At 42.5% G+C, this 18,207-nt stretch overlaps 1 protein-coding gene across 3 annotated transcripts in view; it reads left to right on the top strand.

The window, feature by feature from the left end:
• Positions 1–18,207, top strand: part of MACROD2 (mono-ADP ribosylhydrolase 2) — a 1,985,837-nt gene that overhangs the window by 1,433,054 nt on the left and 534,576 nt on the right. For all 3 annotated transcript variants that reach the window (XM_079719352.1, XM_079719351.1, XM_079719350.1), the window contains exon 8: positions 17,651–17,724. In XM_079719352.1, the coding sequence (XP_079575478.1) occupies positions 17,651–17,724 (74 nt within the window). The remainder of the gene's footprint in view (positions 1–17,650; positions 17,725–18,207) is intronic.

Here is an 18,207-nt window from a genome sequence, read left to right as displayed (position 1 = left end):
CTTTTAATCACTAATATTCCATTGTCTGGATGTACCACAGTTTGTTTATTCCCTCACCTACTAAAGGACATTTTGGTTGCTTTCAATTTAGGCAATTCTGAATAAAGCAATTATGAATAATCAGTGTGCAGGTTTTTGTGTGGACATCTTTACATAAATTCTAAGGAGCACAATTGCTGGAGCATATGGTAAAAGTATGTTTAGTTTTGTAAGAAACTGCCAAACTGTCTTCCAAAGTAGCAGTACCATTTTTCATTCGCATCAGTAATGAATGAGAGTTCCTGTTGTTCCACATCCTCACCAGCATTTGGTGTTGTCAATGTTCCAGATTTTGGCCATTCTAATAGCTGTGTAGTGGTATCTCTTTATTGTTTTAATTTGCAGTTCTCTGATAACATATGATGCAGAGCATCTTTTCATAAGCTTATTTGCCATCTGTGTATTTTCTTTGGTGAGGTATCTGATCAGATCTTTTGCCCATTTTTAAATCAAGTTGTTCATTTTCTTATTGCTGAGTTTTAAGAGTTCTTTGTTTATTTTTGGATAACAGTCCTTTATCAGATATGTCTTTTGCAAATATTTTCTCCCTGCCTGGCTTGTCTTTCATTCACTTGACAATGTCTTTCACAGAGCAGAAGTTTTAAATAGTTTTAAATTTTATTTTATTTATTTATTTTTGGCCGTGTTGGGTCTTTGTTGTTGCTCACGGGCTTCCTCTAGTTGAAGTGAGCGGGGGCTACCCTTCATTGCGGTGCCCGGGCTTCTCATTGTGGTGGCTTCTCTTTGTTGTGGAGCATGGGCTCTAGGTGCGCTGGCTTCAGCAGTTGTGGCTCATGGGCTCTAGAGCACAGGCTCAGTAGTTGTGGCACATGGGCTTGGTTGCTCTGCGGCATGTGGGATCTTCCCAGACCAGGGCTTGAACCCATGACCCCTGCATTGGCAGGCACATTCTTAACCACTGTGCCACCAGGGAGGTCCCAGAAGTTTTAATATTAATGATGGCCAGCTTATCAGTTGAGCCTCTGACGTTGTATCTAAAAGTCATCACCATACAAATGGTTTCTAGATTTTCTCCTATGCTATCTCCTAATATATATATATATATGTACACACACACACACATAGATATAGATAGATACATATATATAATTGAATACATTGTTGCTATTTTTTTAAATCTGTTAAATCAATTAAGAATACGAATGATAAAAATTTTTATTTTGGGCTTCCCTGGTGGCGCAGTGGTTGAGAGTCCGCCTGCCAATGCAGGGGACACGGGTTCGTGCCCCAGTCCGGGAGGGTCCCACATGCTGTGGAGCGGCTGGGCCCGTGAGCCATGGCCTCAGCCTGCACGTCCGGAGCCTGTGCTCTGCAACGGGAGAGGCCACAACAGTGAGAGGCCTGCGTACCACAAAAAAAAAAAAAAAAAAAAAAAAGTTTTTATTTTATCTTCACTTATTCCTTCTCTAATGCTCTTCCTTTCTTTATGTAGATTTGTGACTGACTTATACTGTTTTCCTCCACTCTGAAGAACTTCTTTTCTTGCAAGGCAGGTCTACCAGAAACAATTTCCCTCAGTTTTTGTGTCTGAGAAAGTCTTTATGGCTCCTTCACTTTTGAAGGATAATTTTACAGGTTTCAGAATTCTAGGTTGGTGCTTTTATTTTCTCAACACTTTAAATATTTTACTCCCCTCTCTTGCTTGCATGGTTTCTGAGACCTTGGCTGCAGTTCTTATCTTTGATCCCCCATATGTAAGGTACATTTTTCCCTGTGGCTTCTTTCAAGATTTTTAAATTTATCTTGGATTTTCTATAGTTCAAATACAATATGCCTAGGTGTAGTTTTGATTTTTTTGTTTTTGTTTTGTTTTAATCCTCCTTGGTGTTCTCTGAGCTTCTTGGAGCTATGGTTTGGTGTCTGACATTAAGCTGGAGGAAATTCTCAGCCATTACTGTTTCAAATATTTTTCTGTTTCTTTCTCTCTTTCTTTTCCTTCTGGTATTCCATTATACACATGTTATGCTCTTTGTAGTTGCCCCACAGTTCTTGAATATTCTTCTCTGTTTTTTTTTTTTTTAGTCTTTTTCTCTTTGTTTTCCCAGTTTTTTTTAAAGTTTCTATTAACTTCCAGAGCTTCTATACCCTCAAGGTCAGAGATTTTCTTCATCTGTGTCTCCTCTACTAATGAGCCCATCAAAGGCATTCTTCATTTGTTACAGTATTTTTGAGCTCTAGAATTTCTTTTTCTGATTCTTTCTTAGAATTTCCATCTCTCCGCTTATAATGTGCCTCTGTTCTTGTATGCTGTGTACTTGATCCATTAGAATCCTTAGCATATTAATCATCCCAACATCTTTACCGTATCTGAGTTTGGTTCTGATGCTTGCTGTGTCTCTTCAAACTGTGCTTTATTCTTTTCCTCTTAGTATGCCTGTACGTTTTCTTTGATAGCTGGACATGATGTATGATGTACTGGGCAAATGGAACTGCAGTAAACAGACCTTTAATAAGGTGGAGGTGAGGTGGTGGGGAGAGGGAGCATTCTAGAGTCCTGTGATGGGGTCTCTGTCTTTTTTGAGCCTGGGCTTCTGAACTGTGAATATCACAAGTGCTTCTTAGTTCCCCCTTTTCCCCCTCAGGTGGATAAGATAACTAGAGTGGCTGGAGTTGTGTATTTCCCTTCCCCCATGTGGATGCCTAGAGCTGGCTGAAGTAGACTATTGCCCTTCCCCCAGGGAGGTTAGGCTCTAAATAAACCTCAGCAGGTTAGGCTCTGGTAAATTAGTTTCTCCTGAAGGCAGGCCTTGTTAAGAACAGAGTGGCATATTTCAGAGAAGCTCCTTTCCCCCACCCCTGCAGGTAGCACGAGGGGATTTTTCTCTGCATTCACTGTGAGAACCTGGTGAGGTAAAATTTACAAAAGTGTGTGGGGCCACCCTAAGAAAAGCCCCCCACCTCACCCCGTGGAATTTTTAACTTTCAGGCGTGAAAACTAATAAAGGAAACGTCCATTAAAATTGGAGCTGGGAAGACCTGTAGGGCGAGTTCTTACACCCCACCAGTCATTGTCAATTATCCCAAATAGAGGAGGCTACCTTGTGTCTCCAACACGAAGGTGCCTCTACTTTAACCCCATCAAGAGGAAGGATGATGTTCTCGCCCAGCAACAAGCCCAGCCAATGGAAAACTCTGTAGCTCAGCCAATGAGAAGACACCACCACCCTGAACTCTTAGTTTCCTCCAATGAATTTTCATTTAGAACAGTCCTGCCCATATTCCCCTTTTCTCCATAAAAGCAAGCTCGCCTCCTTTGTTTTCTGGGTTTGCCTGTGGTCTGCTAGAGCTAGTGTTTTGTGAGTTGCAGCTCCTCTGACTCTTCCTGAGTAAGCTCAGCGAGCTAGTCAGATAACAGTTATCTTTTCTTGAAGTTGACACAGAATTGTCTACTCCAAGCTCCAACAATTCCTCAATTACAGTTTAGATTTTCCTACCGTGGTGCTGGCTCCTGTGGAGGTTTCTGCTTAGGAGTTTCTGCTCTGGTAAGTTGTGATTCTCTGTATTCACCTGTCTCTCCAAGTTAAAGGGATAGTGGTTTGCTCTGTGACTTCACTTCTCTGATGGATCTAACTAAGAAGATTTAAAAATTTTTTTCAGTTTGTTCAGCCTTTTACTTGTCAGAAGGGAGTGATAAATTTCAAATGCCCTTACGTGCCAGAATGCCATTCTACTTTTCAAGAAAAAATTGTCAGGTGTTACATAAGTGAAATACTGTGTGACCAGTATTTATATTTATTTATAAAGTAGATATTTATATCTATATTTTTATCAGGAATACTTTGGAGTCTACACAAAAGTTCCAACTTCCTAAAGAGATCCATCAAAATAAATCTTTAACATGTATGTTTAAGTGGATATCATTACCACTAAAAGCACATCCTAAACTTCTTTTCTGGCCCGGGAGGTTTTCATGGCACGTTATAACTTCATGCTATCCTGTATTTGCTTACTACATACAGCTCCAGCAGGAGAACAAATTGACTTTTGATGAGAAATACGCCCTTCTAGGATTTCATTACTTGACCACAAACTTGGTCTAGAGCTCATGGTTTGTGAAATATCGTCATTCATTATTAAGATGCACAATGACGAGCATTGTGGGAAATTTGCATTTGAAAATGCCGTTGTCCTGCTTTACAATTCTGTGGCTTATTTGGTCTCTACGTTATTCTATCATCCCTCAAACGCCGACTCTCCCCCAAATGCCTCACTATGGTTTAGAGGAAAGAGCCAGGTTCTGTCTGTCTGAGGGAAGTGGTACATGCATCATATCCAGTTACATCCCTCTAGGCAATTTGAGGAGCAGTATCTTATATTTGGGTAAAACTTAGAAATCTAAAAACCAGTGAAGGGGATGTTCTAGATAGAATTGTTTAGAAAAAAATCATATATGCAACGGATCAGTCCATTGTTTCTGCCACTCCAGATTCCTTGTAGATTCTTTAAAGAAACGTGTTCCTAGGGGCTTCCCTGGTGGTGCAGTGGTTGAGAGTCCGCCTGCCGATGCAGGGGACACAGGTTCGTGCCCCGGTCCGGGAGGATCCCACATGCCGCAGAGCGGCTGGGCCGTGAGCCACGGCCACTGAGCCTGCGCGTCCAGAGCCTGTGCTCCGCAACGGGAGAGGCCACAGCAGTGAGAGGCCTGCGTATTGCAAAAAAAAAAAAAAAAAAAAAAAGAAACGTGTTCCTATTACTAGAAATCCAGAGTGGCATGATTTGGGGGAATCTAATTAGTAAGATTCTTTGGGAGGTTGATAAGTATATTTTAGACTACAGCAAATATGGTACAGTCCTTTCAGAGGTTTAGCTGTAAATGAGGTCAATTCTGTGAATACCTGTTTCTCTTACCAAAAATTGTGTTTTCAAGTGTCAGGAAGGTATCCCTGGAAAAAAATAGGCAATGTAAATCTACTCCCAAGTTCTTGGGGGAAATGGTGAGACTGCACTTTATCTTGAAAATTGAATGCACCTTCGACTGTGGCTGCTGCCCTGTGGCAGATTGAAGACCTTAGGGCTCCCAGCTGGGTCTCCAGGCCTCCTGTGCTGACCGGCATTCTCCTACCTTTAGGCTTTCTTACATCCTTCGGCTTTCTCACATCTTTAAAGTACATATAGGGAAAGGGGCTGAAACAAGAAAACCTGTGATGAACAAGAGGCACGTGATTACACAACTTAATCTTCACAGTAAGAGTAGCCTTATCCCTACGTTGCAGGTGCGGACACTGAGGAACAGAAACGCACTGTGCTCACATAGATGGCAATTTACAGGGGGAGATGCAGAGTCTGGTAGGTCTGACTCCAAGACCTCTTCTCTTTCCCTTGTTCCAGGGTTTCTCTTAAACCAGTTCCCATGCCTCTTTGAATCCTTGAACTAGTATGCAGACTTTATGATGTAAACAATAGTTTTACCCTGGACAAACAGCCAACAGGTGAAACCACTTTCTGCAGATTGCAAAGCCCTAGTTAAGAATACAAACGACTCCTGGGTGCTGTGCAGCCTTAGTGGGATTTCAGAAGCAGCTTATGTTCCCTCACTAACAGTTCTAGCTCTGTGTATCCGTCAGATTTTTCTGCATTACAGACAACCCCCAAACCCAATGGCTGACAGCAAATAGCATTTATTTTCTGGTTCACGGTTCTGAGGGCTCACTGTGGTTTAATTGATGGAGGCCAGGCTTGGTCTGGCCATGCTGGATTCCAGGCTTCTACTGGGGCCCAGGCTCTTCCACCTGTCTCATTTCAGGTGCCAGTTTGAAAGGGCAGGGCCTACCTGGGGGCATTCTTTTTATGCCAGCAAGAGCTTGTAAAGCCTCATTTCTGCTCACATCCTATTGGCCAAAGGAAGTCACAAGGCCAAACTCAACATCATTTGGGCAGAGAAATACACTCCACCCATGGGGACAGGCTCTGCAAAGCCAGATGGCAAAGGGTCTAGGAAAGAAGAGTGTAGAACTGGGGATGCTGATCCGATCCAGCACACTCAGAAACTCAACTGTCACAAAGAGACACAGTGGTCTAAGGGTGGCATTACTGCTCACATCAGACTTGAAGCTTTGCCCTCTGTCTCAACACAGAAATTTTCAGAACTTTTCCCTTGGTATCTTTTGGAATGTCTCTGAAAATGACCTTCAGTGTGAGGTCCTCTACTGGACTTTAATTATATCAAATAATGTATTTTTGATCACAAAAATCACATCAAATGTTTTCTTTTTAGTTACAGTTTTAGGCCCTAAGATTGCACTAATCTCTGCCTCCCTCAGCAAAGGAGTGGCTGCCACTGTAAATGCTATAAAACCGTAGAGAAGAGTTTCCACCAACTGGTCCATCCCTATATAGGAAATCGCCACATGCTAACATTGAGACACTAGTTCAGAAAGACCTCAGATTGTCGACAGTTGCAACCAGTGGCTGTCTCGGCATTCAGACATGAGAGGAGAGATTGTCCGCACTGAGTGTTCCTCATCCTGGAGTTGGTCACTGAGAAGCTTTTCAGAGGAATTCCTGGACTGATGGCAGTTTCCACAGGCCTTAAGGGAATTCAACCAGTCATTGATGAGGAAAAGCCAATAATCAGGGGCTTTGGGGACTAACTCATCTTCTTCCATATTTGGTGATCGGAGTTAACACTGCTGGGAGCTGTGATGACAGTCTTCAGCGCGGCTCCTTCAGGAGAATCTTGCACCTGACTGCAGGTGGGGGCATAAAAGCAGCTTCTGGGGACATAAGTAGTTTTATGCCTGCGAGTCAGTGACAGCAAAGCTTAGAGACCCTGTGTGCTGATGTGTCCCTGAAAGAAGTCCTCTGCCTGCTTGAGGGTGACAAGCCCAAGAGGTGTTTATCAGACCTAAAGCCAAGGGCACCTAGTTTTCATTCTCCTCAGCCATGCCTTTAGGTGGTACCAAGGTCACATGTGTAGGGGGTGTGGCCAGCAGGCTCCAGAGAGCAGCACAGGATTCATTCACTTCCTGCCCTCCAGTGCAAGGGCTGATTTTTTCCTACGCCTCAGGTGGCATAAAATCACTGCAGCATGCGAGGGAGCCTCACAGGACACTGGATATGTCCCGTGTTCCTATTGTTAACACACCATCTTATTGGGCACCTATCTTGCTTTGAGCACTGAAGGTGGAAAAATGAATAAGATAAGGGTTCTGCCTCATGGAACTGCTATTCCAATGGGGTAGATGCGTGGTGGCCAAGCACGTGGGACAGAGATCATTTCAGATTGTGACGACGGCAGTGGAAGTGTTCTGCAAGCCAAAATGAGGAGTTTGGACTTTGGTCATAAGTGTGGAGGAAGTCACTAGGGGCTCCTAGTGTGGACATGAGATCATCACTGGCCACCAGGTCCATGCCCCATAGATGCCACCAGTTCAAAAAGTAGAAACTGCATTTGCATCTCTCAGTTGATCCCAGTATAAATCTTTTCTACTCAAATGTGATGTCCTCAATGAACTCCCTCGATTAGCCCTGCAGGAAAAATGTTCTTTTAAAAAATTTTACAAAAATTCTTTTCCAGGTGATTCTGTGAGATCTTTCATCTCTTTTCTCAAGAGACTTATTCAGGGGTAGTAGGAACAGCTTTCATAGAGTAGAATTTGTTTCTTGAGCCATTTCTCAGGTCATTATTATAATTCCTTAGGCAGAAGATGATTTTTAAAATACCCTTAGAAATAGACACTGGTGGGCTTCCCTGGTGGCGCAGTGGTTGAGAGTCCGCCTGCCGATGCAGGGGACGCAGGTTCGTGCCCCGGTCTGGGAAGATCCCACATGCCGCAGAGCGGCTGGGCCCGGGAGCCATGGCCACTGAGCCTGCGCATCTGGAGCCTGTGCTCCACAACGGGAGAGGCCACAACAGTGAGAGACCTGCGTACTGCAAAAAAAAAAAAAAAAAAAAAAAAAAAAAAAAAAGACACTGGTGCTCTTAAGTTTGAGAAGCTGATGAAGCTTGCATAGATGGTAAGCTTGTTTCTCATAAAAATGCAGCTCATTCAGACCTGCTTTGCAGAGCAAAGACAGCTTGAAAGGAAAACTTCATGTTTCACAATTTTTTTAAAGAGGTGAAAGCAACAGTAACTCAAGTCTGGGGCTGAACATAGTAGAATTTATGGAGTATCACTTGCCATGGCACACAATGCCAAGTGAAATGAAAGAGTGGGTGTAAGGAGATTAAAATAAGTATAGAATTTTCCTTTTTTATGTTATGACCAATCCTATAGGTCCTGCTAGGAAAATCAGTACTAAGTTGAATAAAATAAAGTAAGGGGTAAGGCGCCGTTGGGAGAGGCATAATGTCACAGAAGTTCTGTTGTGAGCCGGTGAGCTTCAAATGTACATGTTCTAACTGTGTCTGGAATGATGGTACCTACATGTTGAGGAATAATTGCGTCATCAGGACCATCAGCTTTTCTGTGGCCCTCCTTGGGCCCCACTCATGCTCTGCCATGAAGACATTAAATGCTAGACTGAGAGCTGCCATGTGAGAAAGAGGCAGAACATCAGTGGCCCCTGGTCTCTTGGGTGTGGTCCTCACAGGAAGCTCTGTACTTGGGCATCAAGCTTTCTGACCACAGGGGCCTCCAGTTTGATTTCCTTTCTTTGGAATTTGAAACAGTGTTGCATTGGGACTGGAGTCTCTGAAGGAGAGGGGTTGTGGTAATGTCCATCCATTCTGCGGAGATGTGAGGAAGAACAGAATGCCAGGCCCTGGGCTAGAGTGTGGATGGATGGAGGGAAGTCAGTAGACCCAGGCTTTGGGGCTGGCCCTGCCCTTGCTTGAGTTCCCTGACAATCATTTTGTTGCTTCTATAAAATGAAAGGTTACGTACATCTGGAAGGGAGTTTTGAGGATTTGGGCTATTTTATGTGGAAGCCAGAGTTGGCAGGGCTCCTAAGAATAGCCTAGGCTCGCACCCCATGCCCATCCATAGCCATAGGCAGTATCATTGCTTCCTCTTCAAGTAGCTGCTGGTCCAGATCACATTTATCACATTAGTGAGTGATAATAAGTTCATTAAAGGTAGTACAACACAGACTATACTTTGCATACCTCTTGCCAGTATTTAATATTAAGTCAAATTAATCATCCTTGACCAACCCCTCTCTCAATACACGAAGTCACTGTCCATTTAGAAGCCAACTCATCTTCATTCTTCTCCTTTTTCTCTCCTTTGGGTTGTTGTGAAGATTACTTAGTGTTTACATGTGTTTTATTTAGAGTGACTTCTACATAATAATTGTTCGATAAATGTTAACAACAGCAGCAACAATTTACTATTTTTCAAGATTTCTGTCTAGTGTGGCAGCTCTTCACGCCAATGTGAGCCTAGCTCTGTGACCTCTACAACCCCACAAAGTAAAATATGATTGTGCTTTCATGCTGATGAGTAGCGAGCTTCCCAGCTCTTTCCCCCATGTCCTTAAGTAACTTATAAAACATTCTCTACTGTGCATGTGCCAGAGGTGACAACTAGAAAAGTTTAGAGAAAGAGTGCTCTCCAGATAAGACGTGGCACCTCTTTTTCTCAAGTTCACGAATGGGTGTTGATGGCTGTCATAGTTTGGGTTTCCCCAAAAGCAGGTTCAGAGGTCAGGGTTTGGGGGCAAGTAGTTAATTTGGGAGGTCATTTCAGGAAAGAGAGACAAGGAAAGGAAGAAGCCAACAGAGTGCATTGCTGAGCATTGTTGCTGTGGACCACTGGAGCATCGACCCACTGGGCAACTTGCAGCCTGCACCTCAGCCTTCCTGGGGGCATGTGAGCTGGGACATGTACCCACCATCTCACTAGTGATGGGTTAAAGGATGCTCGTGGTGGCCTTGATTCCCTGACACTTTGGACCTACTTGGGCAGTGAGACCCCACAGTAAAAAGGCAGCAGGTGCCAGAGGTTGTAAGTTGAGCCAGGATGCAAGGATGGCACGCATGCCACAGGGACACATGTAGGGCCTGGTCAGCATCTACGGTGATCCAGCTTATTAATATGCCATATTGTGTATATATACGCATATAATAAAGCCTGCCGAATTGTGTGTATATACACGTATACCAAAGCCTGCCCTTTCAAACAACAGCTAAGACCCCACCATCTGGAAGACGGGCTGCGAAAGCCTCGCTTTTGCCTGCTGTGCGCCCTTTTGCTCTCCTGAGGGAACCCAGCGGCACCCTCTTTAGCATTCTGCTGCCATGCTCACTGCAGTAACAGAGGCCAGTGTCACTCTTATTACTTCACCTGTTTTATCTCTTGTGAAACTCAGCCTTTAGCCAGAATCGTCTGAGTGGCTGCTCTGGCAATTGCTTAACGGTGAGCCTCCTTCACCTCATTTCTCTCAAGTAATTGGGTTCCATCATACCATCAGAATTGCTTTTATGGGTTGGAAGGAGGCCTGGGGGAGGGGGTTGATGGGAAGCTGTTTTGAGATTTAAAAAAATAAATTCATTGCCCTGTACTTCCCCATGGCCACCACACTCTCCATCTGCATCCCTCTCCCTCTTTTTCCCATGCAGGGCAGGGGTGTGTGTGTTCGGGGAGGTTGGTGAGGAATGTTCTGAGCAAAACATAACTCATCTCACATTTCATCTCCTTTTACCTGGGCTTGTGAAGTGTATTGTTTCATGTCCATTTGGTCCCCGCACCAGAACTCGTGTGCTAAGATAGAAAAAGATTGTCGTTATCCTCTCTGAAATATCAAGCAAAGTGTAATTTTGCATGGACAGTCAGTGTTGACAATCCCAGTTCAACTGATGTTAACATTTCAATAAACCCAGTGATACATGATCCCCCTCATTTAGGACAGAGATTTTCATCAGTGCTGAAAATCCCATGTTTAATAATTGCATGCTATTTTTATTTTACTTGAGTTTGTGTGTAAATAGAAAAAATAAAATCAGCACGCTTTCCTCATTAAAGACTTGATGGGGAGGGAGGGCTTAAAAGTGGACATGAATTTAGTGTGCAGAGTTCCAGAGAGTTTTATTTGTTTAACTGTTGCTTCTTATTTCTGGATATTTATAGCCATACCGCCCCGATTTGGTGCTTATAGTCACCCTGAGGGCTGGTGAGTATGGCAACCTCTTTCTAAATAATATGGCATGGACATGGGGATTTATGATTCCATACAATTATTAGTATTTTCTCACAGCCTTGGGCTAAATGCCCTGCTGGGTAGGGTTGAGAGTATGGATGAAACCCCCTGTGAGGTGAAGGCCACTAAAGAACAAATTGTGCAGCTAAAAATAAAATAATTCGGTACATAAAAAATAGGTTTTACATTTCTGAGCTTTGCCTGGACATTGATCTCCAAGATTGCTTTCTTCTTACAACTGCTAGAGAGGCATCCACAGTTAAAGTAGAGGTGACTCCTGGAAACTGGGCTGGAAAGGGATGCTAGGGGAAAATTCAAGAAACAGAGGCCTTGGGTCGACTGTAAATGTTAGATGGGCTTAATGTTTTAAAGCATGGATTAATTGTACCTGGTATCCTGTCAGTTTGAGTTTAAAATTTTTTTGTGTGCTAAGAACTTCTCAGAAATAATTGATTTAAGGTATTACCACATGCCTCTGTATGCTTTAGCAATCTGTAGCTGCAAGCAGACCCTCATTCTAAGTTTAAAACAAAAGTTGATCGTTGCTTCTTCCTCCAAAAAGGGCTGTTTTACTAGCAGAGTAAGTTATCTCTATATTTATTTCAGTAGACTATGCTAGATTTTCAATAGAAAATGTTTGAGTTTTGTAACAAGGGAACAATTTGTTTGTTTCCACATAGGAGCCTCTAAACAAAGTTAAAGATACTGGGGAATTATCAACAAGAGCAAAATGAAAAAAAATAAGAAAGCTAGAGAGGAAAACCGTCTAGGGCAAGGTCAAAACCAGATTCACTCTCACTGTGTTGAAAACATTCCCGGTTTTCCCCAATTCCAACAAATAGTTCAGTGGCCGGGTAGAACCTTCAGTGAGTCTTCATTGCTGTATATTTCTGCAACTTGATGAAAAGAGATATATCGGGTAATAACGGAGTAAGAAAACATGTCTAAAGTGGTATTTGATGTACCGTGGATGAAAAGCATTGCAAACTCAACTTGCTGTTTCGATTTTCCCCCTCTTTTGTCCCCGCTTCTCCCTCTTTTGTTTTGATGTTCTGTGGACAGAATTTGTCCCCTCATGGTTTAAGTACTCACTGCTTTGTAGAGAGAAAACAGGTGAGTCATAAACCGTGTCTGAGCTTCTAGCTATAAAAGGTATTGATTAGCCTAAAGCTATCCTTAATGGCTTTAAATGTGGTCAAGAAAATATAATTATATATCCTGACACGTTAACTAACTAGAAAGATAAATACATTATTTTAAACTTTCTTACGTTTCTGTTGGGAGTGTACATCGCTACAGCTGCTTTGGAAAACTGGCAGAATCTGCCAGAGTTAAACATCTGGATAACCTCTGGACCCATAGCCCCAACTCCTGGGTGTACTGTCAACAGAAACAAGTGCTTGTGTTCACCAAGTGGCGTGTATGAGAATGTTCATGGCAGCTTTATTCACAATAGCCCCAAACTGGAAGTAGCCCAATTGTCCATCAACACTAGAATGGGTAAATTGTGGAACATTCATTCATGCAATGGAATACAACACTACAACGAAAAAGAATGAGCTTCTGCTCTGTGTGTGGATGTAGCATGGATATACGGATACATGGATAAATCAGGCAGGCATAATATTGAACAAAATATAGACAGTGCACATTGTCCATGTATATGAAGTGGAAAGACAGACAAGACTAATCTATGATAATAGCAGAGGGAATAGCAGTTCCTTCAGGGGATAGATATTGACCTGGGACAAGGTAGCTTTCTGGGGTGTTGGAAATGTTTTATATCTTGATTTGGGAATGGTTATATATATACGTATGTGTGTGTATGTAAAAATTTAGCAAGCAATTTAAATACAAAAGTGAATTTTTAAAAATCTTGTATAAATTGTATAAGTCGGCTTTACCATTTACAACAAAAGTTAATTTTAATAATCTATCCTAATGAATGAGGAACTAAGCAGATGTGGAGTGACAGAAGCAGATTCTACGCACACCTGGGCACGTGTGCATGCACGTGCGCACACACACACACACACACACACACACACACACACTGCGCGCTTGGCCCTGAATTATTAATGGCTGGTTCGGCCTCATTGACCCTCATACTTGGAAGAGATTTTGTATGTCATTTAATTCAATAATTCATCTGAAGCTTGTCTGCAACCTTCCCTCTGGGTGGCCATTCTGCTTTTGTGAACAAAAGTCCCCTGGTGACCAGAATACGGTCGAGACCTTCTGAGGCAGGCCTTACTGTCATCAGGAGCCCTTCCCTGGGCAAAAATCTGCCCTGGTCTATTCACTGGCCTTGCTCGTAACCCTGGAGGTCTTGCAGTTAAGTGGACAAAGGATCATGCTGTTGCTGTTTATCCTGAACATCATACTTTATGTTGTATACATACGCTGCTGAAAAGCAAGTATGTTTTCAGGGATATTTATCTTGATATTTACCTCCCCTTTTGATTAATTACAGCACATCTTCCCACCAGGAGTTGTGTTTTCTCAAATGCATCTTCTCAATAGTTTTCCCTCAGGGATGAAATAGGATAATGTGGATACGTCATTCTTCTTGGACGTCTCAGAATCCCTTGGCCCTCCCCATACTTTAGGGCTTTAGCCTTGTCTTCCCAGTAATTAGCCTTTCCTGCTGTCCATACAAAGGCTCACGAGTCCACAGTCCATTCATTCAACACATATTTCTTGATCATCTTCTATGTGCCGGCAATGTTTTAGGGATACAGTGATAAGTAAAAACAGGTGTGGCATCTGTCTCCTTAGGGCTTTCGCTCTATGAAAAATTATTAATCAAACGTTTATATAAATCAATGTCAAATTGCAACTATGGTGTGTGCTGTGAGGAAAAGGTACGTGGTGTTATGAAAGCATAAGACGGGTAGTCATCCGTATCGGAGGAGCCTTCCTTGGAGTGTTGGTCGAGCAGAGGGCAAATGTTAAAATAAGCTGGGGAAAAGAGGAGAGAAATATCATTTCAGGAAGAGGAAACAGCATAAGCAAGGCCTTGTGGTAGGAAGGTGAAAAGGAACATGCCCCATTCAGAAGACAGAGAGAAGGCCAGTGTGGCTGGAATGAGAAAGCGAAGAGCAAGACAGCATGAGAGAGAAGAGTCAGACCCCTCAGGGGAGACATGTTAGCATTAATTTGGGGAGTGGTTTGAGGACAGAGCAGACTTCAAATGCTTGTAAAGGACGTTCCTTGGAAAGAAGCTGAACAAACTCAAGAGAACAGGTTTTAAGAGAGTAGCTTTGGAATGGAAATACTACATCCAGGTCCAGGGTGTGGTCTGGGGAGGAGGGAAGGTGGGAGTTGTTGTCAAAAACGATCAGGTCAGGGAACTGGCAGGCCAGGTGCTGGGTGGGTCATCTTCCTGGATGCTGAAACCGCCCAAGGTTATAGCAGTCCTTGAGGTGGAGATGAAAACGATAACTCAGTGCCAGAGGTTTGGATGAATGTGGGAAAGTGACCAAGAGGTCACACATAATTGAGAAGAGACCACAGGTGCCATGGTTCTGTGAGAACTTTTATAATTTCTCTGTGGGGAATTACTCCTTCTAAAGGTTAATGCAGATGGCCATTGCAACTGAGAGTGATTATGGTTTTATTAGTTTTGTACAGCCCTATAATTTTACTATTTAAGTACTTCTTAAACATATCAAAAAGTCGGAGAAGACTGTCATGGGAAGAGAATATCTAGGGAAAGCTAAGACACAAATCTAGAAAGGCCCCCGGGGTATATAATGCCAAGCTAAGGTGCTAAAGTTTACTCTGTAGGAGCTGGACAGTCGGCCAAGGCTGCCATTGTTTTGTGTAAGGTGGTGGTAACTATACTTGAAGAATCACCTGGAAGTGGTGTGCTGGATAGATGGGAGCAGGGGAGAAGACTGAGGGGCACAGTTACAAGTCACCTGCTGTTGTCGGGCTGAGAGCTGATCCGACCTCGGATAAGATCAATGGGAAAAGAAGAAAAGAACAGGGTGGTGTAAGATCCTTCAGAGAGATGCTGTCTGTAGGACCCGGTTACCAGCAGGGGAAGCAGCCAGGTATTGCAGTGACTGGGGAGCAGCTAAGGCCAGAACCAGAAAGTCAGGAAGGATTCCTTTTGTGGAGGAATAAGCATTGCATTTCTGGTTCTGGAGCCTGTCAAGGGGAGGCATCTGGGTCATTACAAATGTTGGTGTTAAACTCAGGGAAAAGGTGGACTGAAAAGCCTCCTCTGGGTAACCCCTAGCCACACATGCCCATCCTGGCTGCCTTCTTTTTCTTTGCAGCCCACAAGGACTCCTGCTTTCTCCCCATCTACCTTTCCTCACCTTTTCCATCAATTCCTTGCTGCTCACAGCTTGCTTCTCAGACAGTGTCTCCTCAGTTTCCCACGTATAGTTCCCTCCTCCAGACATTCTATCTTTTCCTAGAAAGCCTCCCTCAGTGCTCTTCATCTATGTCCCCACATCCCTAAATGCCCTTGTCCTGCGGTGTTGCGGTTGCCTCTTATTTCCTCCCCACAGACTTTGGGCTTTAAAGACAGGGACTCATTAAAAGTGTGTCTATCTGTCTATACATATATATATATATATACACATATGTGTATATGTATATGCACATACTCTTTTCTAGTTAAATAATAATTTGTTTAATGAATTAGCTAATTAACAGGTTTTTCTAACTTTAAGAGTTTTACATTTTGAAGCCTTAATTTAAGGAAGGGATGAAACAATGCAAAACAAACCCATAATCCCAAATGTCATAGATGAATTTGCAAATTTGAGAACTTATGCACATTTTTCATATGACAGCGGTTCTCTCTCTCATATGACAGTGACCACGTGGGGCTTGGCCCTGCTTTATTTTGTCCCCTTTCCTAATATACTCCCTAACAAAGCATGTAGAAACCTAATTAGAAAAGCAACATTTATTTTTGGAAGTGGGAACGAACAACTCCTCTCTCTTACTTCTCTCTCACATTTTCTCTGAAAGTCCACTGAGATTTAAACCATTCGTATGAACTACTGGAATATGTATTTGCCTTCCAGTAAAACTGGGTCTTTTAAATCTCACATCTCCCCATTTCAACAACACCTCTCTCTTTCTTCGTCTGCATGAACAATGTCATGGGAGCCTCCCTGATAAGATGATGTCCTCATGGACATATTGGTGGATGATGCTTGTAGCATCAGCTCAGACATCTGAGTTTAGCATGTTGGGAATGGCAGACATTTAATGGATGCTCCTAGAAAAAGGAACCAGGGGAGGTCAGATAGGTAGGAGGAGACACAGAAGAAGGCAGTGTTGAAAAATCTAGGAGGAGAATCTGCAAATCTATAGGGACAAAGTAGATTAGTAGTTCACAGGGGCTGGAGGGAGACTGGGAAATGACTGTTAATGGGTACAGATTTTCTTTTTCGAACAGTGAAAATATTCTGAAATTAGTGGTGATGATTGCACAAATTTGTGGACATATTAAAAACCACTGAATTGTACACTTTAAAACAATTTAAAAATCTTTTTTAAAAAGTTCAGGAGGGAAGACGTATTGAAATATGAAAACCTAGTTAAACACATTTAATACCAAAGAAGATGAAGAATGATTGAAAGGCTATGGGCCTTCTTGATTAGGAAGCCAGTGGTGAGCTTGAAGAGAGTAGTTTCAACAGAACAGTCACTCCCATCTCTTCTTCTTTCTGCCCCATAAATAAGTAACTTACAAGGTTATTCTTTCACATATGTTTATCTCATTCTTGGCAGAATGTCTGATGATTCTGCAAGTTCTCGAACGTGCTTGCTTTATATACGCTAAAGGATGAATTTTAGAAACCCTGATTATGTGTGCTCATGTTCACTGATGTATTATAAGTGCATCATTCTTCCTGCGCTTCTAAAACCAAACCTGTACTACACAATCAGGTCATTTCATATTGTCTTCATGTGAAACATCATTTCCAATGGCTCTAAATGGAACAGGCATTACCTTCCTTGAATTTGCACAATAGCTGTCAGTGGTATGGCTGTGTGACTGGTTGTTTGCTGTGTCTTGTGGCAGCTCACTGATGGAGTGCTGCTGAGCTCGTGACCCTGGCTCAGCCACATGTAGTCTCAGACCCACGTTTACTTGATTTGTAAACTGAGGGTAATAAACATTAATCTGACACCTCACATGAAAAAATTATATGAAAATGTTGCAGAAGGTATTAAGCAACCGTAAATACATTTTAATAGACATCATGTAACTGAAGAGACAGTTAGTCCTTTATTGCCTTTTAGCTCTAGACGGACGTAGGACCAGCCCCCCCTTAATGCCTTGTATATAGGATCACAGGCTTCATATACTGTGATGTGCAGTGTAGAGTGTATACATTACTGAGGTCTCCCTTGCTCAGTACTAATTGGTTGAAATTAATACTGTTTAAATGAGAAAAACCCAGTATCACACCATGATTGACTTCTCTATTACCTTTGCCTTTTTAAAAAAAATTGTTTTATTCTGTTCTTCACTTAGGTTTTCCAAACGAGCCTGCTGCAGTCATTGCCCTCAGCACCATTAAGGAATGGCTGGCCAAGAATCAGCACCAGGTAGGAGAAAAACACCATCAGTGAGCATACAAGATGCTGGAATTCGATGATCAGTTTCAAAAAGGCAGATACATTTATTCCATAAATATCAAGTTGACCTAGTCATTGAGCCAAAGCTAGCTGATGCTGCTTCATTTGGGTTACATGGGGGATTGAATATTTTCCTGTAATTAATTGACTGAAGGGATTATGTTGATTGGTTTCAGTGGTGAAGATGGGCAAAATGATCAGATTCATTTAGCCATCATCTCATTTTTATGTCTTTAGGTAATATGGATTTGTGTGTAAAGGAGAGAACAGGGTGGATTTCGTTAAGGTGAAGAATTCAGGGATCATCTGGTGCTATTTTCCTTAAAGAGTTACGTTATCTTTGTTGACGGGGGATTCCTGGTGTTTGGTAATTTTTTCAGTAATCTAAGATCTCTTTATTTATAACTAATCACTTCTATAAAGTGACTTCTGAGTGTGACTTCTGAGTGTGCT

The sequence above is a fragment of the Hyperoodon ampullatus genome (assembly GCF_949752795.1).
Source record: "Hyperoodon ampullatus genome assembly, chromosome: 14".
Classification (NCBI taxonomy): Eukaryota; Metazoa; Chordata; class Mammalia; order Artiodactyla; family Ziphiidae; genus Hyperoodon; species Hyperoodon ampullatus.
This window is presented reverse-complemented; position numbering and strand designations above follow the sequence as displayed.